Raw genomic sequence first — 20,032 nt, 5'->3', positions numbered from 1 at the left:
GCTGAGATAGACAGTGGGGAAACAGGAGGTCTTCACAAGTGCAATAACCAGCACAATTCAGCAGAAGCAATGAGTGTGCAATGCCACATCCTTCTGACCAAAAGCATGAAATATCACACTGGGGATTCTCCAATTAAGATGCACAGAGCTTCAGCTAAAGTTTCTTGTTGCTCTTATAGGTGTTTGTTTTCCTTTGTACTGCTATCTGTTAATCCAGATAGATTAACATACATTCATATGTAGCTGGGCTTCCTTCAGCATCCCTCAGGGAGTTCGCTGTCGGTGCAAATTGACAGCTGTGGTGAAAGGACTACACACAAAAAAAAACTTACACTGTGACAGTTACCTTGATGTTTGAAGATATTCCACCCTTTAGTGATTTGCCCAAGAGGAGAAAGTGAGGACTGCAGATGCTGGAGATCAGAGCTGAAAATGTGTTGCTGTAAAAGCGCAGCAGGTCAGGCAGCATCCAAGGAGCAGGAGAATCGACGTTTCGGGAATGAGCCCTTCTTCAGGAATTAGGAAAGAAGGGCTCATGCCTGAAACGTCGATTCTCCTGCTCCTTGGATGCTGCCTGACCTGCTGCGCTTTTACAGCAACACATTTTCAGCTCTGATTTGCCCAATAGCTTAACACAGCACATGTGGACACCACTGTTAAGAGTATTTTTCAGGGTAGTGAGTACAGCAATTAGGTATGTAGATGCACCTGGCAAGAATACATTGCCACTGACCTAAAGTAGGAGTACAATGGCTCTTTGAGAAATGCCTGAATAACATCAATCCCTTATGCCAGATATATCATTGGCTGAAGGGTGGTCCTTCATAAAGGATAAGCTTAACTTAAGGATAAGCTTAACTTAAGGATAAGGTATTTGACTCACAAATTAACAGCCAATAATGAAAGCCATTTCATCCAAACAAGTTTTTGTTGTTGGTGCTAAGTGCACTTCACAATATCAGTGACCCCATAATAAAACAATATAAAAACTTTGTCAAAATGTTTTAAATTTTCAGTTAAATATGTTTAATATAATGTTGCAATAAAGTTTTTTTTGTCATTGTTGCAAACAATAATTGTTTCAAAATAGAGAACAATCCAGTGGCAAGGCTGCTTACAGCGGCCTTAAAGGGATAAGGACATGTAGTGACCAAAAGTACTTTAACACAGCTGGCTAACATTTACAGTACATTCAATCTTTTCTGTTTGGCTCCCATTTTACCACTCTTGATGATTACACCATTTTACCTTTACACATCTGTTATCCATTCACCATTAAAAGTGTGTTATTTTAGGGGTGAAACATCAAAATTGCACCACTCCTGGGAACATTTTGGGAATGCATATAGCAAAGCTGCATCGTCTCAATCTGTGACTATCCCAATTTTGACACACACATCCCCAGTTCTCAACAGGGAGTGAGGCATTAGGATCCTTAGCCCTTCTCTTCTCCATCACCTCTTAACTACCAACTTAATGTAAAGATTTAGAGATGTGCAATAAAAAATTAATTAAAAATTGCATCTTTACTTTAGAACCAATGTTCTATTTAAATGATTTCTATCATTTGATACTGGGCACATCCACATTTATATTCATCATGCACATATTATGGAGCCTTTGAAAATATGAACACCCACAGGGTACGAAGAGCATTACAGCCCAGAATCAAGAAATTAATTAATGACCCTTAGTTTAGCATAGAAAGTAGTTTGTGATATTAGTATGCAAAAACGTAATGTGTTTACAATGATTCTCTACCTGCTATTTTAACATAGATGTTAACCTGCTTAAAACAAACTAATTAGTTAAAACAGACTAGGGAATACCCCTTATGCATTATGTGCTTGTTTACTAATATCACAAATTCTAAACAGTATACACTTATTAAATTCAACAAAATTGCCCACCCAATTATCCAATTGTTCCCTCCTTTCCTGGTGCCAAACATGCATTCTATATCATCGGCACCAATTGGTTATTTCAATCAATGGATTATTCTTCATTTGTGAACCAAAAGCAGGAACATTATCAGGCTATTCAACAGTGAGGAGCATCACAACCTAGTCTGATCCTGCCCTCACTCAATATCTATACATTTAAGCAAGTCATTGGGCTAATGGCAAGACAACTGATTTTGTCCTTTTGCTATACCATTGGCATGATAAAAGCCACAACTACACGGAGTGGGAATCAAATCTAGTTCATTTCCTGGATTGTATAGAGATACTGGGCTCAGTATTATTCTGGGGTATTCAACCTCTTTCCTGAATTTCTTAAGTGTCAGATATTTATGAACATTCAATCCTAATTGCTGATACTTAGAATTAGTGGAATATCAGCTTTATTCTGTTCCTCCAGTTTCTAGTGTTTGTTGATCACAAAAATAAAAAGCTCATTTAGCACAGTGGGAAAAGTGGTAGTGTGGAATTGAAATTGTGACTTACTGCACACCCTTGCAGATTATCACTATGTTGACTAGATTATGGCCATGTTTCCCATTCCGGTGACCCTGAAGAATAATGTATTGACATCAATCTTCTTGGGTGTCAGCAAGTGAGATGGATTTTTGTTTTTGCCTCTCCAGTTTTCTGCGTTCTTCTCCTGAAAGCATGCCCCTCATGCTGGATCAGTTCCACATGCGCCAGCTGCCCTCACGTCATCTAACAGAATACTCATCACTTGTGAGCTTAGAATGCAAGTGATAACCTTGTTTTTTTTGGAAATCAGAGTCAAGTCTGATCCGGTTCTCACCCAACACCAACATGAACACAATAAGTAGCAGCAGTCACTGGATAGCAATCAGGAGTGGAAGCCCTCGCTGATTTTATTTCATCTTACTTTTTCCAGGAACAGAAAGATTTCTAGCTCCTGTACCACATTTTAGCTGAGATCAACTAACTCAGCACAAACTCAGATCTAGGATCCTCCTAGTCTACATGGCTCAGTTTCACACTGTGCAGTATACTTATCCACACTGAACCTTCAAGGGAAGTTTCTTAGAGATGAATCTCCGAATCCATTTAACCTTGATTGCTTTGGACAGCTTACAGTACAAAATGCAGGCCACAAGCAGCTACACAAACTTCAATGGATCTACCAGTTTGCTGCGATACAACAGGAATAATTCAGTGCCCCTAACGATCTCAAAGCACCAGATCTGTGCTGCAGAAGGCGCCACTGCATTGTAAATTGGTCAGATTCTGATACTCCAAACACTTGTAAATATAGCCCAATGAACACTGAAAAATCCTGACCTAAAGGCTGCAGGAATGGCAGAAGTAACGCGCAAACACCAAATTTAAGATTTTGGTACATGGAGCTGGCTACTCAACTCACATTACATTCACAGCCTTAACCTGAACCACGTTTATAAAACAAATTTCAGCATTTTTTTTCTTTACATAAAACATTTTTCCCCAAGTTGATACTTTTTCAATCGTGTTCTCATTGATTATTGTCTCAGGCATTCTTTTCCAAGAAAGATTCAACTCTGTAGTGTTCGACTGAATCATTTTTTGCTCTATCAATAAGTCACAGCTCAAACAATTTAACACCTGTAACTTGCCGACAGAGTACAATGTCCCCAAATCCTCCCTCCTCTTTGATGTACATTTAAACGATGCAGTGGGTGGCAGCTCATAGGACTATGGGAAGAGCTATGATACATCACAAGCTGATATTAATATGACACATCAATATTCTCAGTATTAAAAGGGATGAGAAAACAGTATGGAGTCTTGTCTCTTAAAGAGCGGAGCCTTGTGTTGCAATTACATTGGATTTTTTGGGAGTTTTTTTTGTTCCTTTTTGAATGAGATCATTAAATTTATACTCAAGAATGATTTAGCATAATTTGAAGAAATGAAATAGATTAAAAATTGCCATTGTACTGCTTTTCTTTTAGCCAAGACCACCAAGGGCATCACATCAGAAGACCCGCCTCCTAAAGGGACAAGTTCGACTTTATTCTGGTTTTATCCCCACAAATTTTTATACAAATAGAAAATTAACAATTTACTATGGTTGTAAGTAATTAGCAATACTCTCCAGGCTAACTGCTGCATCACATTTGTCTTCTATATTTTACCTGCACTAGCACCCAACGTGAATTTAAAAGAAAATCATGGTTGTGTTTGCATTTCCGATGCTATCCAAAGTTCTCCTGAAAAAATAGACTTTCCAAAATGTTTGTTCTTGGTTCCATTCAATTCCGTTGCACATTTACCAGTTCGTATGAGATAAACTTTCGGAGCCGTTCCAGATACTGGCTGTACAGTTCAATGTCATTGTGACCAGCCCCCTCCACCCACAGTGGCTCCACTGCCTTCATGCAGCGTTCATACAATGCCAACCCATGGGAGAAATCGATCACTTCATCCTCAGTGCCATGGATGATCAACACAGGAGATGTGATTTTGGAGATTTTATCAATGCTGTAAGATACAAGAAAACGAAGTCAGTGTCAAAGTAAAATACATCTCAGTTCATGCAATGTAAGTAACAATGTATTAATTTAGATGGTGAACTTTATTTAAAGATCACTTATAACGGAGTCAATTTATTTTTCTTTCAAATTTCTCTTTTATTTAAGGTGACTCCTGGATTCCATTAGTTCAGTCCACATTTGCTTCCTCACCTGGATGAATGCTCTTTGTATGATAGTTCAGAGGACTACTCATTCTACCTTGTACTGTGTCAGTCAATCTGCATGAGCAGACATTACCAAAGGTCCCATTGATATCCTCCTGTCTCCAGTCATAGTTAGAGCCCTTGGGTCACCAGCACATTAGAGAACTTTGACTCAGGCCGCTGTCAGAATTATGTGGGTAGGGGAAGGAAAATAAACTTCAGCAGCATTTTACTTTTAGTTGCAGACCTTCCTTTTCTCTACTGCCTGAATAATTTAGGAATGTAGGAAATGGAGAAAACTAATATTTTGCCTTTACTTCCATCCACATAAATGTATCTGATACGGTTGGAACTGTCCTGCAGAAAACTGGGAGGGGCAGAAATGCAGCAATGCATGTTCCACAGCCCACATCCAGCTCTGTCCCTGAGCTTAATGTCATCATGTTGGAGTATTCTACTCCAACTTTTTGTCAAATAGAATGAAGGAGTAGAAAAGCTAGTTCAGTAATTTAGGGACACTGTTTTCTTATTTATATGCATTCTTTATTTTAATTCACTTGTGATATGAAGGCGTCACTGTCTGGGCCAGCACTTATTGCCTGTCCCTAGCTACGCTTTAGGTAGTGGCGGTAAGTCAGATTTTGAACTGCTGCTGTCCATGTACTGTAGGTAGACTGACAATTCCATTAGGGAAAGAATGCCAGGATTTTGACCCAGCAACACAGAAGGAAGAGCTATATATTTCCAAGTCAGGAGGGTGAGTAGCTTTGAAGGGAATTTTCAGGGGACAGCGTGCTTACATATCTGCTGCCCTTGTCCTTCCAGCAAGTCAGTCAAAAATTTGGAAGGTGCCAAGGATCCTTGATGAATTGCGACTGTGCATCTTTTGGTACACTTTGCTGCAGGACAGGGTGAATGTCATACCAATCAAGTGGGTTGCTTTGTGCTGGATGGTGTCAAGCTTTGTGTATTGCAGCTGCACTCATCCAGGCAAGTGGGGAGTATTCCATCTGACTTGTCAATTGTGCCTGGTTGAAAAGGGGACAAGCTTTGGGGAATCTAGGGGTGATTTACTTACGACAGTGCTCTTAGCCTCTGATCTGCTCCTGTAGCCACTATTTATACAGGAACATATTGGGAACATTCATCCCTTAAATTTTCAGGGGTAATAAATTTCTGCTGGACTGTGAGAGAGCGCAGAGAGAAGCCCTGCCCTGGGCTATGGGCTTCTGATCAACTGGTGTGAGGACTACTCTTGGGATTTCATCATCACCCGGTCACTTGCTCCTTTGTAACTCTCCCAACATGCTGTCCAGATGACTGTCCTGATTTGCCACATTAGAATGCTCAAAGTCAATAGAATGGGTCAGTCAAGGCAAACTGGTGCTGCAATTTAATCTTGATCATCTGTGAACTTCTTTTGGCCTCTGATTTAATTTTGGGGTTCAGATTATGTGTCAACATGGGACAACAGCAGTTCAATAAGGGTAGAGCAGGAGACAGCATGGCCAGGGGGCCGATCAAGATAAAAGCAGCAAGTATTCAGGGAGTTGGGCAAAGTAAATACTGGAGATAGCAGAACAACACGAGCCCCTAAAAATTATTGCTGGTGATTTTAAGCAAAGGAATTATCTACTTATTTCAAATGGGTCAATACTTAAAGTAGCAAATAAAAAATGCCATTGAAGATGTTAAACTCTTGCACACCACCATCATGAACATTCATTTCGAGGATCATATCTGACCAGTTTAAAGGGTGAATTGGAGTGCCAGAATGACCAAATTATTGATGTTATCAACTAGCTTTATATGCATGCTTTTGAGCAGTATTGATGAATTATTTTAAGAAAGCCATTCATTTATTATGGCGTATTACAAACACTTGTCGATACTGACATTTCTAGGAGTCCTGCCATTATAAACATAAAGACACATGCCTGAGAATCTCAAGCAAATATTAAATCTTGGGTCCCCATCTGAACATCTGTAAAGATAGGGTAATATTGCTGTCATTGTAGAAAATGTTTTTATTAGCATACAATAGAAATAAGATACCAGTTAGTCAACAATAAAGATAAATCTTCATTCATATATAATAGTTATCTAATCTCTGAAAACTATTAAGTACTTCAGGTACATTTAACCACAATTAAATTTTCGTTTGCTGTCCACATAAAACCAGGGAGTGCTCAAATCTGATCAGATGGACATAAATCTGCAGACCAATTCCTGGCAGACAAGGGCACAATGCTTTAAAACCCCTTGTATCAGGCGATTGCTTTGAGAAAAACATTGCAGTATGTCTCTGATGACGCAAAAAGAAACAGTCATCTTGCAAAACAAGAAACTTCTTCATTTGTTCTAGACAGCATACCATGAGTGCTATCCACGGCAATATCACATGCTGATGTTTGCTTCTGCAAGAAATAGGCTAGAACTAGTTAGTTCTGCAGTTCCTGGTTGTAGGTTTAGACAAATGTGTCACCCAATACAACTGCACAGCTTACGCAGACATCACAAAATATTGATAAAAGGAAATTTATTTTTCACCAAGTGATTTTTAGGATGTCAGGCTAATTGGAGTGCTCTTTCAAACAGCCAGCACATAGATACAATATCAAACGATTTCCTTCCATGCCATGCAATTCTAAAATAAATCTTCCCAGTACTCAAATGGTGTGCCTAAACCCAGCACTGGGGATGTATATAACAGGAATCGAGAATGTTTTATCCTTACATTTTTTCTCCTTTGCAGGAAATGCTTTAGTTCCTTATCGAAACTATGCAAATAACACACAAGTTCGGATTATCAGTACAGCAGCACCCGTACCCACGGAGGACACATTCCACTATCTACTGTGAAAGCCCAAAACCGCAGATAGCAGCAAACCCATTTATCTCAATGGGGAAATTCCACTTCCCAGCAGCCCCTTGGCCCAGGAAGGTTCCCTATAATATGTTCGGACGCAGTAAACTGCGGGCGACTGAAACTGCGGAATCGAGGGTCCCCCTGTATACAGGATGCGATACTGGCTGCTCTCTCTTAAATCAATGGTTACAAAGATGCTGCGATAAACACATAACTTAGTAACATTGCTCATGAGAAAGGTTATGTTTGCTTATCCCAGACAAGAAGCCACTAAAAACAACTTTCATAATGAAAAGTGCCAGATTCTGCCACTGTCACTCTTCCAAGAAATAATAATGCCTAATCTCAGTTTCAGTGGCAGTGAAATCTTACCTTTTAAATATAAAATGGTCTTTTAACTGCTGCTATATCACTAACTCACAGTTATAGATACACAAAAGGCTTTCTTCTGATGAAGGGCTTATGCCCGATACAGATTCTCCTGCTCCTCCAGGATGCTGCCTGACCAACTGTGCTTTCCCAGCACTGCACTCTTCAACTCTTTCCTTTGTACCATCCAGGTCAAAGCTGAAAAACAAACTACTTCAAGTGAAACAATAATTGCCACTTGATAGTAGCTCCAGGTCAACCTATGAAGAGTGGGGAAACAACTATTCGGCAATTTGGGAAGATAAGTCTATGCACCACTACATATGGACATCTGCACATGTGAAATGAGATAGAGAGAGATATGCACCATCAGTAAGCTGTGCCATTCTACATTCTGGAACAAACACGTGAGATGTGTACACAATGCAGCAGCTGGATTGAGGTAAAAGGAGGTTTAGTGGAAACAGTTGACAAACCACTTCTTTCTTACTATAAATTCCAAACATGATGTTATTTCCCAAATACAATGACCCAAACTATGCAGTAAAGAATGGGAAAGGAGTTACCTCTGAAATGGTATTTTAAAGATGCACAGGGTAAGGAAGGGTTATACAGCACAGAAACAGAGATTTCGGTCCAACTAGCCTGTGCTGACCAGAAATCAAACTGATCTCACCCTATTTGCCAGTGTTTGGCACATATTCCTCTTAATCCTTCCTATTCATGTACCCACCCAGATGCCTTTTAAATGTAACTATACCCATCTCCACCACTTCCTCTAGCAGCTCGATCAATACACACACCATCCTCTGTGCAAACGTTACCCCTCAGGTCACTTAAATTTTTCCCCTCTCACCTTAAACCTATACCTTCTAGTTTTGGACTTCACAACCCTGGGAAATATACCCTGGCTACTCATCCTATCCATGCCCCTTCTTGATTTTATAAACCTCTACAAAGTGACTCCTCAGCTTCTAACACTCCAGGGGAAAAAAGCCCCAGCATATTCAGCCTCTCCCTATTGCTCATGCCCTCAAATTCCAGCAACAAGCACATCAATTGTCTTCTTCACTACAATGTTTACCTGTGACTCTACTTTCAAGGAACTATGCACCTGCAGCACAGGGTCGCTGTTCAGCAACACTCAGGGCCCTACCATTAACTGTATAAGCCCTGCCCTGATGTGTCCTACCAAAATGTGACATGTCACATTTATCTAAATTAAACACCATCAGCCACTCCTTGGCCCAATGGTCCATCTGATCAAGGTCCCATTGTACTCTGAGACAGCTTTCTTCACTGTCCACTGCACCGCCAATTTTGTGTCTTCTGCAAACTTACTAATCATACCTCATATTCACATCCACATGGTTTAAATAAATGATGAAAAGCAGTGGACCCAGCATCGATCCTTGTGGCACACTGATGATCACAGGCCTCCAATTCTAAAACACAACCCTCCGCTAACCCCTGCCTTCTACCTGCAAGCCAATTTTGTATCCAATTGGGTAGTTTTCCCTGGATTCCATGTGATCTAACCTCGGTAATCGGATCACCATGTGGAACCTAATCAAACGCCTTGCTGAAGTCCATATTAACATCTACTGCTCTGCATATATCACTCTTTTTCATTACTTCAAAGTGTCATAGAGATGTACAGCACAGAAACAGACTCTTCAGTCCAACTTGTCCATGCCAATCAGATATCCCAACCCAATTGAGTCCCACCTGCCAGCACCCAGCCCATATCTCTTCAAATGCTTCCTATTCACATACCCATCCAGATGGCTTTCAAATGTTGCAATTCTACTTGCCTCCACCACTTCCTCTGGCAGTTCATTCCATACACGTACCACCCTCTACGTGAAAAGGTTGGCCCTTAGGTCTCTTTTATATATTTCCTCTCTCGCCTTAAACCTATGCCCTCTAGTTCTGGACTCCACCAACCCAGGGAAAAGACCTAGTCTATTTGTCCTATCTGGGCCCCTCATGATTTTATAAGCCTTCATAAGGTTACCTCTCAGGCTCCGATGCTCCAGGAAAAACAGCCCAAGCCGATTCAACCTCTCCCTATCGCTCAAACCCTCCAATCCTGGCAACATCCTTCTAAATCTTTTCTGAACCTTTCAAGTTTCACAACATCCTTCCAATAGAAAGGAGACCAGAAATGCACGCAATATTGCAACAGTGGCCTAACCAATGCCCTGTACATCTGCGACATGACCGCCCAACTCCTGTACTCTACGTTCTGACCAATAAAGGAAAGCATACCAAACATCATCTTCACTATCCTATCTACCTGTGACTCCACTTTCAAGGAGCAATGAACCTGCACTCCACGGTCTCTTTGTTCAGCAACACTGCCCAGGACCTGACCATTAAGTGTACAAGTCCTGCTAAGATTTGCTTTCCCAAAATGCAGCACCTCGCATTTATCTGAATTAAACTCCATCTGCCACTTCTCAGCCCAATGGCCCATCTGATCAAGATCCTGTTGGAATCAGCGGTAACCTTCTTCGCTGTCCACTACACCTCCAATTTTGGTGTCATCTCCAAACGTACTAACTATACCTCTTAAGCTCACATACAAATCATTTATAGAAATGATGAAAAGTAGTGGACCGAGCACTAATCCTTGTAGCACTTCACTGGTCACAGACCTGCAATCTGAAAAACAACCCTCCACCACCACCCTCTATCTTCTACCTTTGAGCCAGTTCTGTATCCAAATGGCTAGCTCTCCCTGTATCCCATGAGATCTAACCTTGCTAATCAGTCTCCCATGGAGAACCTTGTCGAATGCCTTACTGAAGTCCATATAGATCACATCTACAGCTCTGCTCTCAATCTTCTTTGTTACTTCTTCAAAAAACTAAATCAAGTTTGTGAGACACGATTTTCCACACACAAAGCCATGTTGATTATCCCGAATCAGTCCTTGCCTTTCCAAATACATGTACATCCTGTCCCTCAGGATTACCTCCAACAACTTGCCCACCATTGAAGTCAGGCTCATTGGTCTATAGTGCCCTGGCTTGTCCTTATCACCTTTCTTAAACAGTGGCACGTTGGTCAACTCCAGTCTTGCGGCACCTCACCTGTGACTATTGATGATACAAATATCTCAGTAAGAGGCCCAGCAATCCTCTCCTAGCTTCCCACAGAGTTCTAACGTACACCTGATCATGTCCTGGGGAGTTATCCCTTTTTATGCATTTCAAGACATTCAACACTTCCTCCTCTGTAATATGGACATTTTTCAACATGTCACCATCTCTTTCCCTAAATTCTATATCTTCCATGTCTTTTTCCACAGTAATCACTGATGCAAAATACTTGTTTAATATCTCCCCCCATCTCCTGCGGTTTCATACAAAGGCCACCTTGCTGATCTTTGAGGGGTCCTATTCTCTCTCTTGTTACCCTTGATGTATTTGTAAAAACCTTTTGGATTCTCCTTAATTCAATTTGCCAAAGCTATGCCCCCTTTTTGCCCTCCTGATTTCCCTCAGTATACTCCTACTGCCTTTATTCTCTAAGGATTCACCTGATCTATCCTGTCTGTCTATTTTTCTGAAACCAAACCCTCAATTTCTTTAGTCATCCAGAATTCCCTATACCTACCAGCCTTCCCTTTCACCCTGACAGAAATATACTTTCTTTGGATTCTTATTACCTCATTTCTGAAGGCTTCCCATTTTCCAGCTGTCCCTTTACCTGCAAACATCTGCCCCCAAACAGCTTTTCTTGTCTAATACCATCAAAATTGGCCTTTCTCCAATTTAGAACTTCAACTTTTAGATCTGGTCTATCTTTTTCCGTCACTATTTTAAATTTAATTGAATTATGGTCTCTTGCCCCAAAGTGCTCCCCCACTGACACCTCAGTCACCCGTGCTGCCTAATTTCACAAGAGTAGGTCACATTTTGCACCTTCTCTACGAGATAGATTCCCTGGTTTTCCTTACCACCTTTAAGTAATGCTACCATATTAGCCAATCCCCATGGCTGTTGATACAAATATCTCAGCAAGGAGCTCAGCAATCTCTTCTCTAGGTTCCCACAAAGTTCTAGGATGTACCTGATCAGGTCCCAGGGATTTATCCACTTATGCATTTGAAGACCCCCAGCACCTCCTCTTCTGTAATTTGGAAATGGAATAATAGGTATATACTGGTTACTTGTGAGAATGGGACAACGTGACACACATTCAAAATAATGAAAAGTAAACTCAAGGTTTAGCTATCTTAAAACACTCGAACTACTTAAGCAAGCAACTGGGTGCAACAATGACTTCAGGATTCCTCTAGATGAATTAAATTGGGCCTTCCTCACCTATCAATACTTTGCAATCTAATGCAAACTGAGAAAAACATGCATCAGAATGTTAGACTCTCCTGGCATGGTTGAGTATGGTTGCCATTACGAAAGAGATAGTGCTAGAAAAGTTAAAAAGTCTTAAAATTGATAAATCTCCTGGCCCCGATGGGATACACCCTAGAGTTCTGAGAGAGGTTGCTGAGGAAATAGCAGAGGCATTGGTTGAGATCTTTCAAGAGTCACTGGAGTCAGGAAAGGTCCCGGACGATTGGAAGATGGCTGTAGTAACCCCCTTGTTCAAGAAAGGATCAAGGCAAAGGATGGAAAATTATAGGCCAATCAGCTTAACCTCGGTTGTTGGTAAAATTCTAGAATCCATCATTAAGGATGAGGTTTCTAAATTCTTGGAAGAGCAGAGTCTGATTAGAACAAGTCAACATGGATTTAGTAAAGGGAGGTCATGCCTGACAAACCTGTTGGAATTTTTTGAAGAGGTAACAAGTAGGTTAGACCAGGGGAACCCAGTGGATGTGGTCTATCTGGACTTTCAAAAGGCCTTTGATAAGGTGCCACACGGGAGACTGCTGAGCAAGGTGAGGGCCCATGGTGTTCGAGGTGAGCTGCTGGGATGGATTGAGGATTGGCTATCTAACAGAAGGCAGAGAGTTGGGATAAAAGGTTCTTTTTCAGAATGGCAGCCAGTGACGAGCGGTGTCCCGCAGGGTTCGGTGCTGGGGCCACAGCTGTTCGCATTATATATTAATGATTTGGATGAGGGAACCGGGGGCATTCTAGCGAAGTTTGCCGATGATACAAAGTTAGGTAGACAGGCAGGTAGTACTGAGGAAGTGGGGAGACTACAGAAGGATCTAGACAGGTTGGGAGAGTGGTCCAGGAAATGGCTGATGGAATTTAACGTGAGCAAGTGCGAGGTCTTGCACTTTGGCAAAAAGAATATAGGAATGGACTACTTTCTAAATGGTGAGAAACTTAATAAAGCCAAAGCACAAAGGGATCTGGGAGTGCTAGTCGAGGATTCTCTAAAGGTAAACATGCAGGTTGAGTCTGTGATTAAGAAAGCGAATGCAATGTTGTCTCTTATCTCAAGAGGGTTGGAATATAAAAGCAGAGATGTACTACTAAGACTTTATAAAGCTCTGGTTAGGCCCCATTTGGAGTACTGTGTCCAGTTTTGGTCCCCACACCTCAGGAAGGACATACTGGCACTGGAACGTGTCCAGCGGAGATTCACACGGATGATCCCTGGAATGACAGGTCTAGCATATGAGGAACGGCTGAGGATACTGGGGTTGTATTCGTTGGAGTTTAGAAGATTAAGGGGAGATCTAATAGAGACGTACAAAATAATACATGGCTTTGAAAAGGTGGATGCTAGAAAATTGTTTCTGTTAGGCGAGGAGACTAGGACCCGTGGACACAGCCTTAGAATTAGAGGGGGTCATTTCAGAACGGAAATGCGGAGACATTTCTTCAGCCAGAGAGTGGTGGGCCTGTGGAATTCATTGCCACGGAGTGCAGTGGAAGCCGGGACGCTAAATGTCTTCAAGGCCGAGATTGATAGGTTCTTGTTGTCTAGAGGAATTAAGGGCTACGGGGAGAACGCTGGCAAGTGGAGCTGAAATGCGCATCGGCCATGATTGAATGGCGGAGTGGACTCGATGGGCCGAATGGCCTTACTTCCACTCCTATGTCTTATGGTCTTATGGCACTTTTCTCTTAAGATTTGACAAAGGACTATTGGACGATGACTGAATCCAAAACAAATTGGTCACATAGAAACAAACAATTTGGTCAAAATCGGTCCATGACAACACTTATCATCCATTTGGGAAGCAGTCGTAATTCTACGTGCCTGTCTTGTTCCCATATCCTTTTATTCCCACTTCCTTCAACCATGATTCAAACAGCAACAAGAGTAAGCCCTCATGCCAGTTCTCCATAAGTCAGATAATGACCAATTTGAACACAATTCCAAATTCCTTAACTATACCTGAGAATTTTAATAAAAATAATTCCATGAATTTTGATCTATATAATACATTTTGATAGTTATTAATTTTAATAAAAATACAGGGTTTATTTTTTGAAAATTAACAGTGAATTAGAATCTACAGCAATTTGGTGGGAACACTTCAGTTAGATTACCCCTCAATATACTATTCATCCCAAGGTATGCAAAGATATTTCTCCTGTCCTCTGCTAATCTTTTACCCATATTCTAGATCCCACAACCACTCAAAACAATCTGTATCAAATCTAGCATTGCCTCATCACGACAATTTTAAACAAATTATCCTTACATTATCTAACTTCCCTCATATCAGGTAGCGTCTTACCAAGTCACTGCTGTATGCTCTCTAAATATCTTTCCTACAGTATGCACGCCAAAACTGCAATTGAGGTCTCACAAAAGGATATATCTGCAATGTTATATCATAATTGTTATCGTACATGCATTCTACCGCAAAACTTTGCGCTCTTTTTACATAGTTTTAAATTAGCATTACTGCTCTGAATTATTGATTTTCAAGTATCAAATTAAATCTTCACACTACCATACACTAATCTGTTTGCTCTAAACTACATTACTTTACTTTGTAAAGATGTAATACATTCTTTGGCTTTGCATTCAAAATTTCACCATCTGATCAAAGTTTCCTTGTACTCATTTTTAGTTCTCAAAATGATCAAAGTTATCACACATTAGCACCACCTGTACTTCATTAATAAAGCATTAAGTGTAAAATTTTGCAAACAGAGTTTTGGAAACTGAATCTTTGGTGTGGGAGGTTTAATCTTTGACTTACTATTATGATGCTGGCATGGGAAGTTGCTAAATCCTGCAGGCAGACAAGCTCCCACAATTGTGATCAATAATTAACACTGAAAATTGTGGTTGTCACCATCATTTCCACTGGTTTATACAAGGATATAGTCACACTACAGCCATAACATCGGGGAAAGTGGCTTCTGAATAAAGTCTGAATCTGGCATCAGAGTTTAACCAGCACGAAAATAAAACTACAGGTGAGTATACATGAAATAAGTAGAGGTGAAAATTATAGGAATGATTAAATTGGCATGGAATATCTTGTTTGACCAACTCAATTTTTTTTAAAGGAGATAAAAGGAGGAAAACCGATTGGAATTCAGTAAATAAAAATTTAGATTTTCAAGAGCGTTAGTAATAAACTAATGTATAAGGTGAGTTGAATGTGAAATCAGGAAACAATTTGCAGACTGAATTGCTGTATTTCAAGACAGGAAGGAAGGGATGGGAGTAAAGGATTATTCAGAGTAGTGGAAAGTGGTATTCCACCAGGATCAGTACTGAGACCACAGCTGTTCACGGTTTACATTAACAATTCGAACTTTGAAATCAAAAACAATTTCCAAATTCTAAATTTCTAAAAACAAACTTGGTAAGAACAATCAATGCTGAGGAGGACTGTATCAAGTTAGAGGAGGGCATTAATAAACTCGCAGAAAGGGGAAATAATTGTCAAATGAAACTCAACAGATAAACGTTAAGCTGTATATTTTGAGGGGAAGAATAGGGAGGTAATTTATTACTTGGAAAGTGATAATCCAGGTAGGATGGATGAACAAATAGCATCGGAACACGAATGCACTAGTCAGCAAACACTGCCATAGGTTAGCAAGGCCAACACAAACAAACAAGTATAGTCAGTTCTGAGATAACACATTATTCTTCAACACAAATTAGCTTTAACACAATTGAAGAATGTATGCTGCAATTTGTAGGAACGTGAACTTTCTATACATGTACAGAGGGATCTCGATTATCTGAATTTCGGATTATCCGAAGATGATCTCAAGATCCTGTAAAATGTAACAAAAATGTAAGTGAATTTGAATTACCTGTACTGAAGAACATGCAAAAATGCTGGCAAAATCAGAAACACAAGCAGGATTTTTTTAAACGTAAGGGCTAGTTACATAGCCTCTTCCAAAAGTCAGTGCTTTATTCCTGTCACTGTACTGGGCCGTTAATGTAAAAAATGGCAGAGAAAGTAAACGCATGCACGAGGCAGTACTTCTGTCTTTCTATTGTGATAAATGCTCTTGTGATTGTAGAAGCTGTTCAGGTCCTTGTTTAATGCTGGGATTTCATATTTATGATGGTAAGGGCTTAGTCCTTCTTAGTTTAACTTGCAATTTGCAGAAGGCAAAGATTAGTTTGTTTAAATAGACTCATCAAAATTACAGATTTAAACAAACTCTCTGGTAGAGCACCGCATTAGATCAGTATAGCTTCCCTTGTTTAAGGTCAAATCTATTATCTGAATAATCAATTACCCAAATGAAATAGTACCCGCCCATCTCATTCGGATAATTGAGGTTCCTCTGTATTGGCTTTTAATGCGATTCTGACCCCACTAAGTTAAATGGCAAGTCCATTGCCCTATTTTCTTAAAGAGAATTCACACGAAAATGGAACTATCATGTTATATCAGAACTGACTGTGTTTCAAAATTGTCAAGTATGAAGATTACACTATACCTGTACTGAACTTTGGTAAAACCACAGAGTACTATAGCCAGTTCTGGTCAGCACACTAGAACAAGGATTCAGGGGCATTAGAGAATGTGTGAAGACGACTTGCAAAGGTAATACCCAGAAATAGATGGATATACATATCAAGAAAAAAATTGCAAGGCTGGGTCTCTTCTCTCTGGGAAGGAAGGCTGAAAAGTGCCTATCCATTTTGAAAGCCTTTAGGTCAGAGTACATGAGAGAGAAGCGAATAAAAGGGTTATAACAGTACACTTTGATGAGGAAAAATGAGAATGGAGAATAAATGTGGCATGGTCTGGTGGAGCTAAATGGCCTGTTCCATTACATGTAATCAGAGGAATTACATGCAATAACGCACTACCAGATAAAATGTACTATATCTACAATGCAGTAATTATGTTGAAGTAGTCTCACAATATCTGCAGCACACTTCATTTTGTTGGCCATATATAACGATTTATTATTTATAACCCCATACGCATATGCTAAGATTAGGCATTGTTAGATGCCTTGAGTTAGGTTCTTGTGGCAAAGGTAGTACCTCAACTTTTGGGTCACAAGGTCTGGGTTCAAATCCCACCTGCTCTAGTCAGTGTCATAATGCATCTGTACAAGTTGATTTAAAATATCAAGATGCCTCGAGTCGTCACCATCAAGGGACAACGCGAGAACTGATGAGGAATCAGCTCCAATTAAACAACAGTAGTGGGCACTTACTTGGGGAATGCATCAAAGCAGTATGTTTTCTTTGTGTCTGGGAATGCCACCCGCATTCCTGAGGTTAGCGGAGAATGCAGAATAACAGCAGCACACTCATACCGGGAAGCCAAGTCAACAGTTGGAACGGTACCAATACTCTGCCCATACAATATAATGTTTTCAGGACTGATGCCATATCTGCAAGGAAAAGGAAATCAAGCAGATGAGAGGGTCATTGCTTAGCAGTTTCCACCTACTTCAAAGTAGTTCTTTCTTTTATTCTTTTTAATTTAAAGCTGTTGCTGCATCTGCCAAGAGTATCTCAGATTAATACCCATTACAATTGACCTTGTCTGAATTCAGACATTATTCCAATAGTTGAAAACTGAAGCAAACAAATCTGCAATTCACAAAAAAAATCAATATTTATATAAAACCGACTATAGTCTCAGGACATCCCAAAATGCTTTACTTGAGATAGGATCACAGTGTATATTTGTTAACTTTCAAAAGTCACCATAAAGTGATGAAATGAATGGTTAATCATTTTGTTGCAATGATATAGAACATGGAATTATAGTTGCTTAAAATACAATGAAAAATAATAGCGCTTCTTGACATAGTACTATGAAAGCCTTCATGTTCATCTGAACAGACAGAATCTTACACGAGGATCTCATCCAAAAACATCTTCTGCAATGTGGTACTCTCTCTGCAACACTTTACTCTTGATTGCACTCATTATTATGCATGCAAAAGGGATTGAGTTTTTTTTATTTGTGTCTTTTTTTGCTATAACTGGTGACAGAAGGTGCAACTTCTAACTGTGTAGTAGAACAAATCTTGGACAGAGTTGAAAGACAGAATAGGTACAACACAGGAGACCATGCAGCCCACTGTGCTTGTGCCACTCACCTAGTCCAACTCTCCCGTACTTTCTCATAGTCCGGTAAATTTTTTCATCAATTGCTTATCAAATTTTCTTTGGAAAGCTACGAATAAATCTGATTTCATTATATTCTCAGGCATTACATTCTTACATTTTATGAATGGTTTTTTTTGCTGATCATCTTCATCTCTAGGGTTTCAACTTCTTTGTCATTGGAATACATTCTCGCCATCCACAGTCTAGACACAACAGGATTTTGAGCATCTCAATCAAACTGCCTCTCTATCTTCTCTTCTTCAAAGAGAACACATACCTTTTCAAATCTAGCTTTGTAATTGAAATTAACTTCAGGTCATCCTTGGAACCATGCTGGTAAATATTTCCTCGACCCTCTCCAAAGCCTTCATATCTTTCCCAAAGAGCATTGCCCAAAATAAGTAAATACTGTAATTCAGTCCATAGTAGTGTTAAAACATGGTTCATCCATTAGATATTTTCGTTTGTATTCTATGCCTATATTTATAAAACTTTAATTTTAAAAAACCTTATGTTTAATTTTATACATCTATATAATAAATCATATCTGCCCTATGTCTGTTCATTCTAACAGCCATTCTTATTTCTTTTTGAAGTTAAACTTCCATGCAGCTCACTACACTTCAAAATTTGCCTACAACAGTCAAAACATGTTATTGACCCAGGACACATCTATCAAAAGCAGTAATCCTAGTCTGACCTATGGGGAACCCCATTGTACACCTTCCTAAAACTCAACCATTCATCACCATTGTTTACATTATTTTGCCAATTTCATACCCTTGCTGGATCTATCTTTTGACTGCACAGGCATCAACACAAGAAACATTCCAAAGTTTAAATTTAACCAGTGGCAGCAAGTGGAAGAAAAGACACTGAAAACAATATTTCTCAAATTTTATATTTAAATAATTTCTACATTTTCAGGAAACACGGCAATGGATGGAATTTATTGCCAATAATACCATATCAGAATGCATTGTCATAATTAAAAACTTTCAACCTTAATCAAAAAATACTTTTCTTCAAAATTGAAATCAAAGTGGTACAATATATTTGTGAAACTGCAGACATATTTAAATTGAAATGCATATGTATATTGTATGAAGTCATTGTACTTTATGATTGCATAGTTAAAGAGAAATTCCTACATTTTTCAAAAGATAAATTCTCAAAATAATTCTTCCACTCATCTCAGTTTCAGTAACATTTAAAATAATTTAGAGAACAACAGATGTGAAAATGTGCTACAGGCTGTTTAACATTACAGAGGTTCACAAACTGGACAAAACATGCATATAACCTTATGACTCCACAAACATCGTCCCACATACATCGATACATTTTATATTCGCAAGCGAATATATAGTTCATATTGTACTAATGGAGCTGGAAACTTTTATTTTCCAACAAATTAATTTCAGGATTTTGCTTCAATTTGAAGGGAGTGGAGTTGGTAGGGTGGAGGAGCAGCAGAGAGGTTTGCAAATGGAAGAGAGGAGAATGGAGAACACTTTCTGAACTAATCGTCAATTGCTTATTATCTAATTGTTTCAAATCACATCAATCTGATACGCAAACTGAAGTTCCCATTTTTCTGTGTTAAACCCTATCTTAAAATGATTACATATTCAGCTCATTTTTACAATATGGTATACA

At 39.5% G+C, this 20,032-nt stretch overlaps 1 protein-coding gene across 1 annotated transcript in view; it reads right to left on the bottom strand.

The window, feature by feature from the left end:
• Positions 1-1,002: 1,002 nt before the first annotated feature.
• Positions 1,003-20,032, bottom strand: part of LOC140494678 (alpha/beta hydrolase domain-containing protein 17B-like) — a 75,062-nt gene continuing 56,032 nt past the window's right edge. The window contains exons 3-4 of the mRNA XM_072594139.1: positions 17,467-17,646; positions 1,003-4,436 (exon numbers count right to left, since the gene is read on the bottom strand). Of these exons, the coding sequence (XP_072450240.1) occupies positions 4,208-4,436; positions 17,467-17,646 (409 nt within the window). The 3' untranslated portion in view covers positions 1,003-4,207. The remainder of the gene's footprint in view (positions 4,437-17,466; positions 17,647-20,032) is intronic.

The sequence above is a fragment of the Chiloscyllium punctatum genome, chromosome 24 (genome assembly GCF_047496795.1).
Source record: "Chiloscyllium punctatum isolate Juve2018m chromosome 24, sChiPun1.3, whole genome shotgun sequence".
Taxonomy (NCBI): domain Eukaryota; kingdom Metazoa; phylum Chordata; class Chondrichthyes; order Orectolobiformes; family Hemiscylliidae; genus Chiloscyllium; species Chiloscyllium punctatum.
The sequence above is the reverse complement of the archived record's forward strand: the minus strand, read 5'-3'. Positions and strand labels throughout refer to the sequence as shown.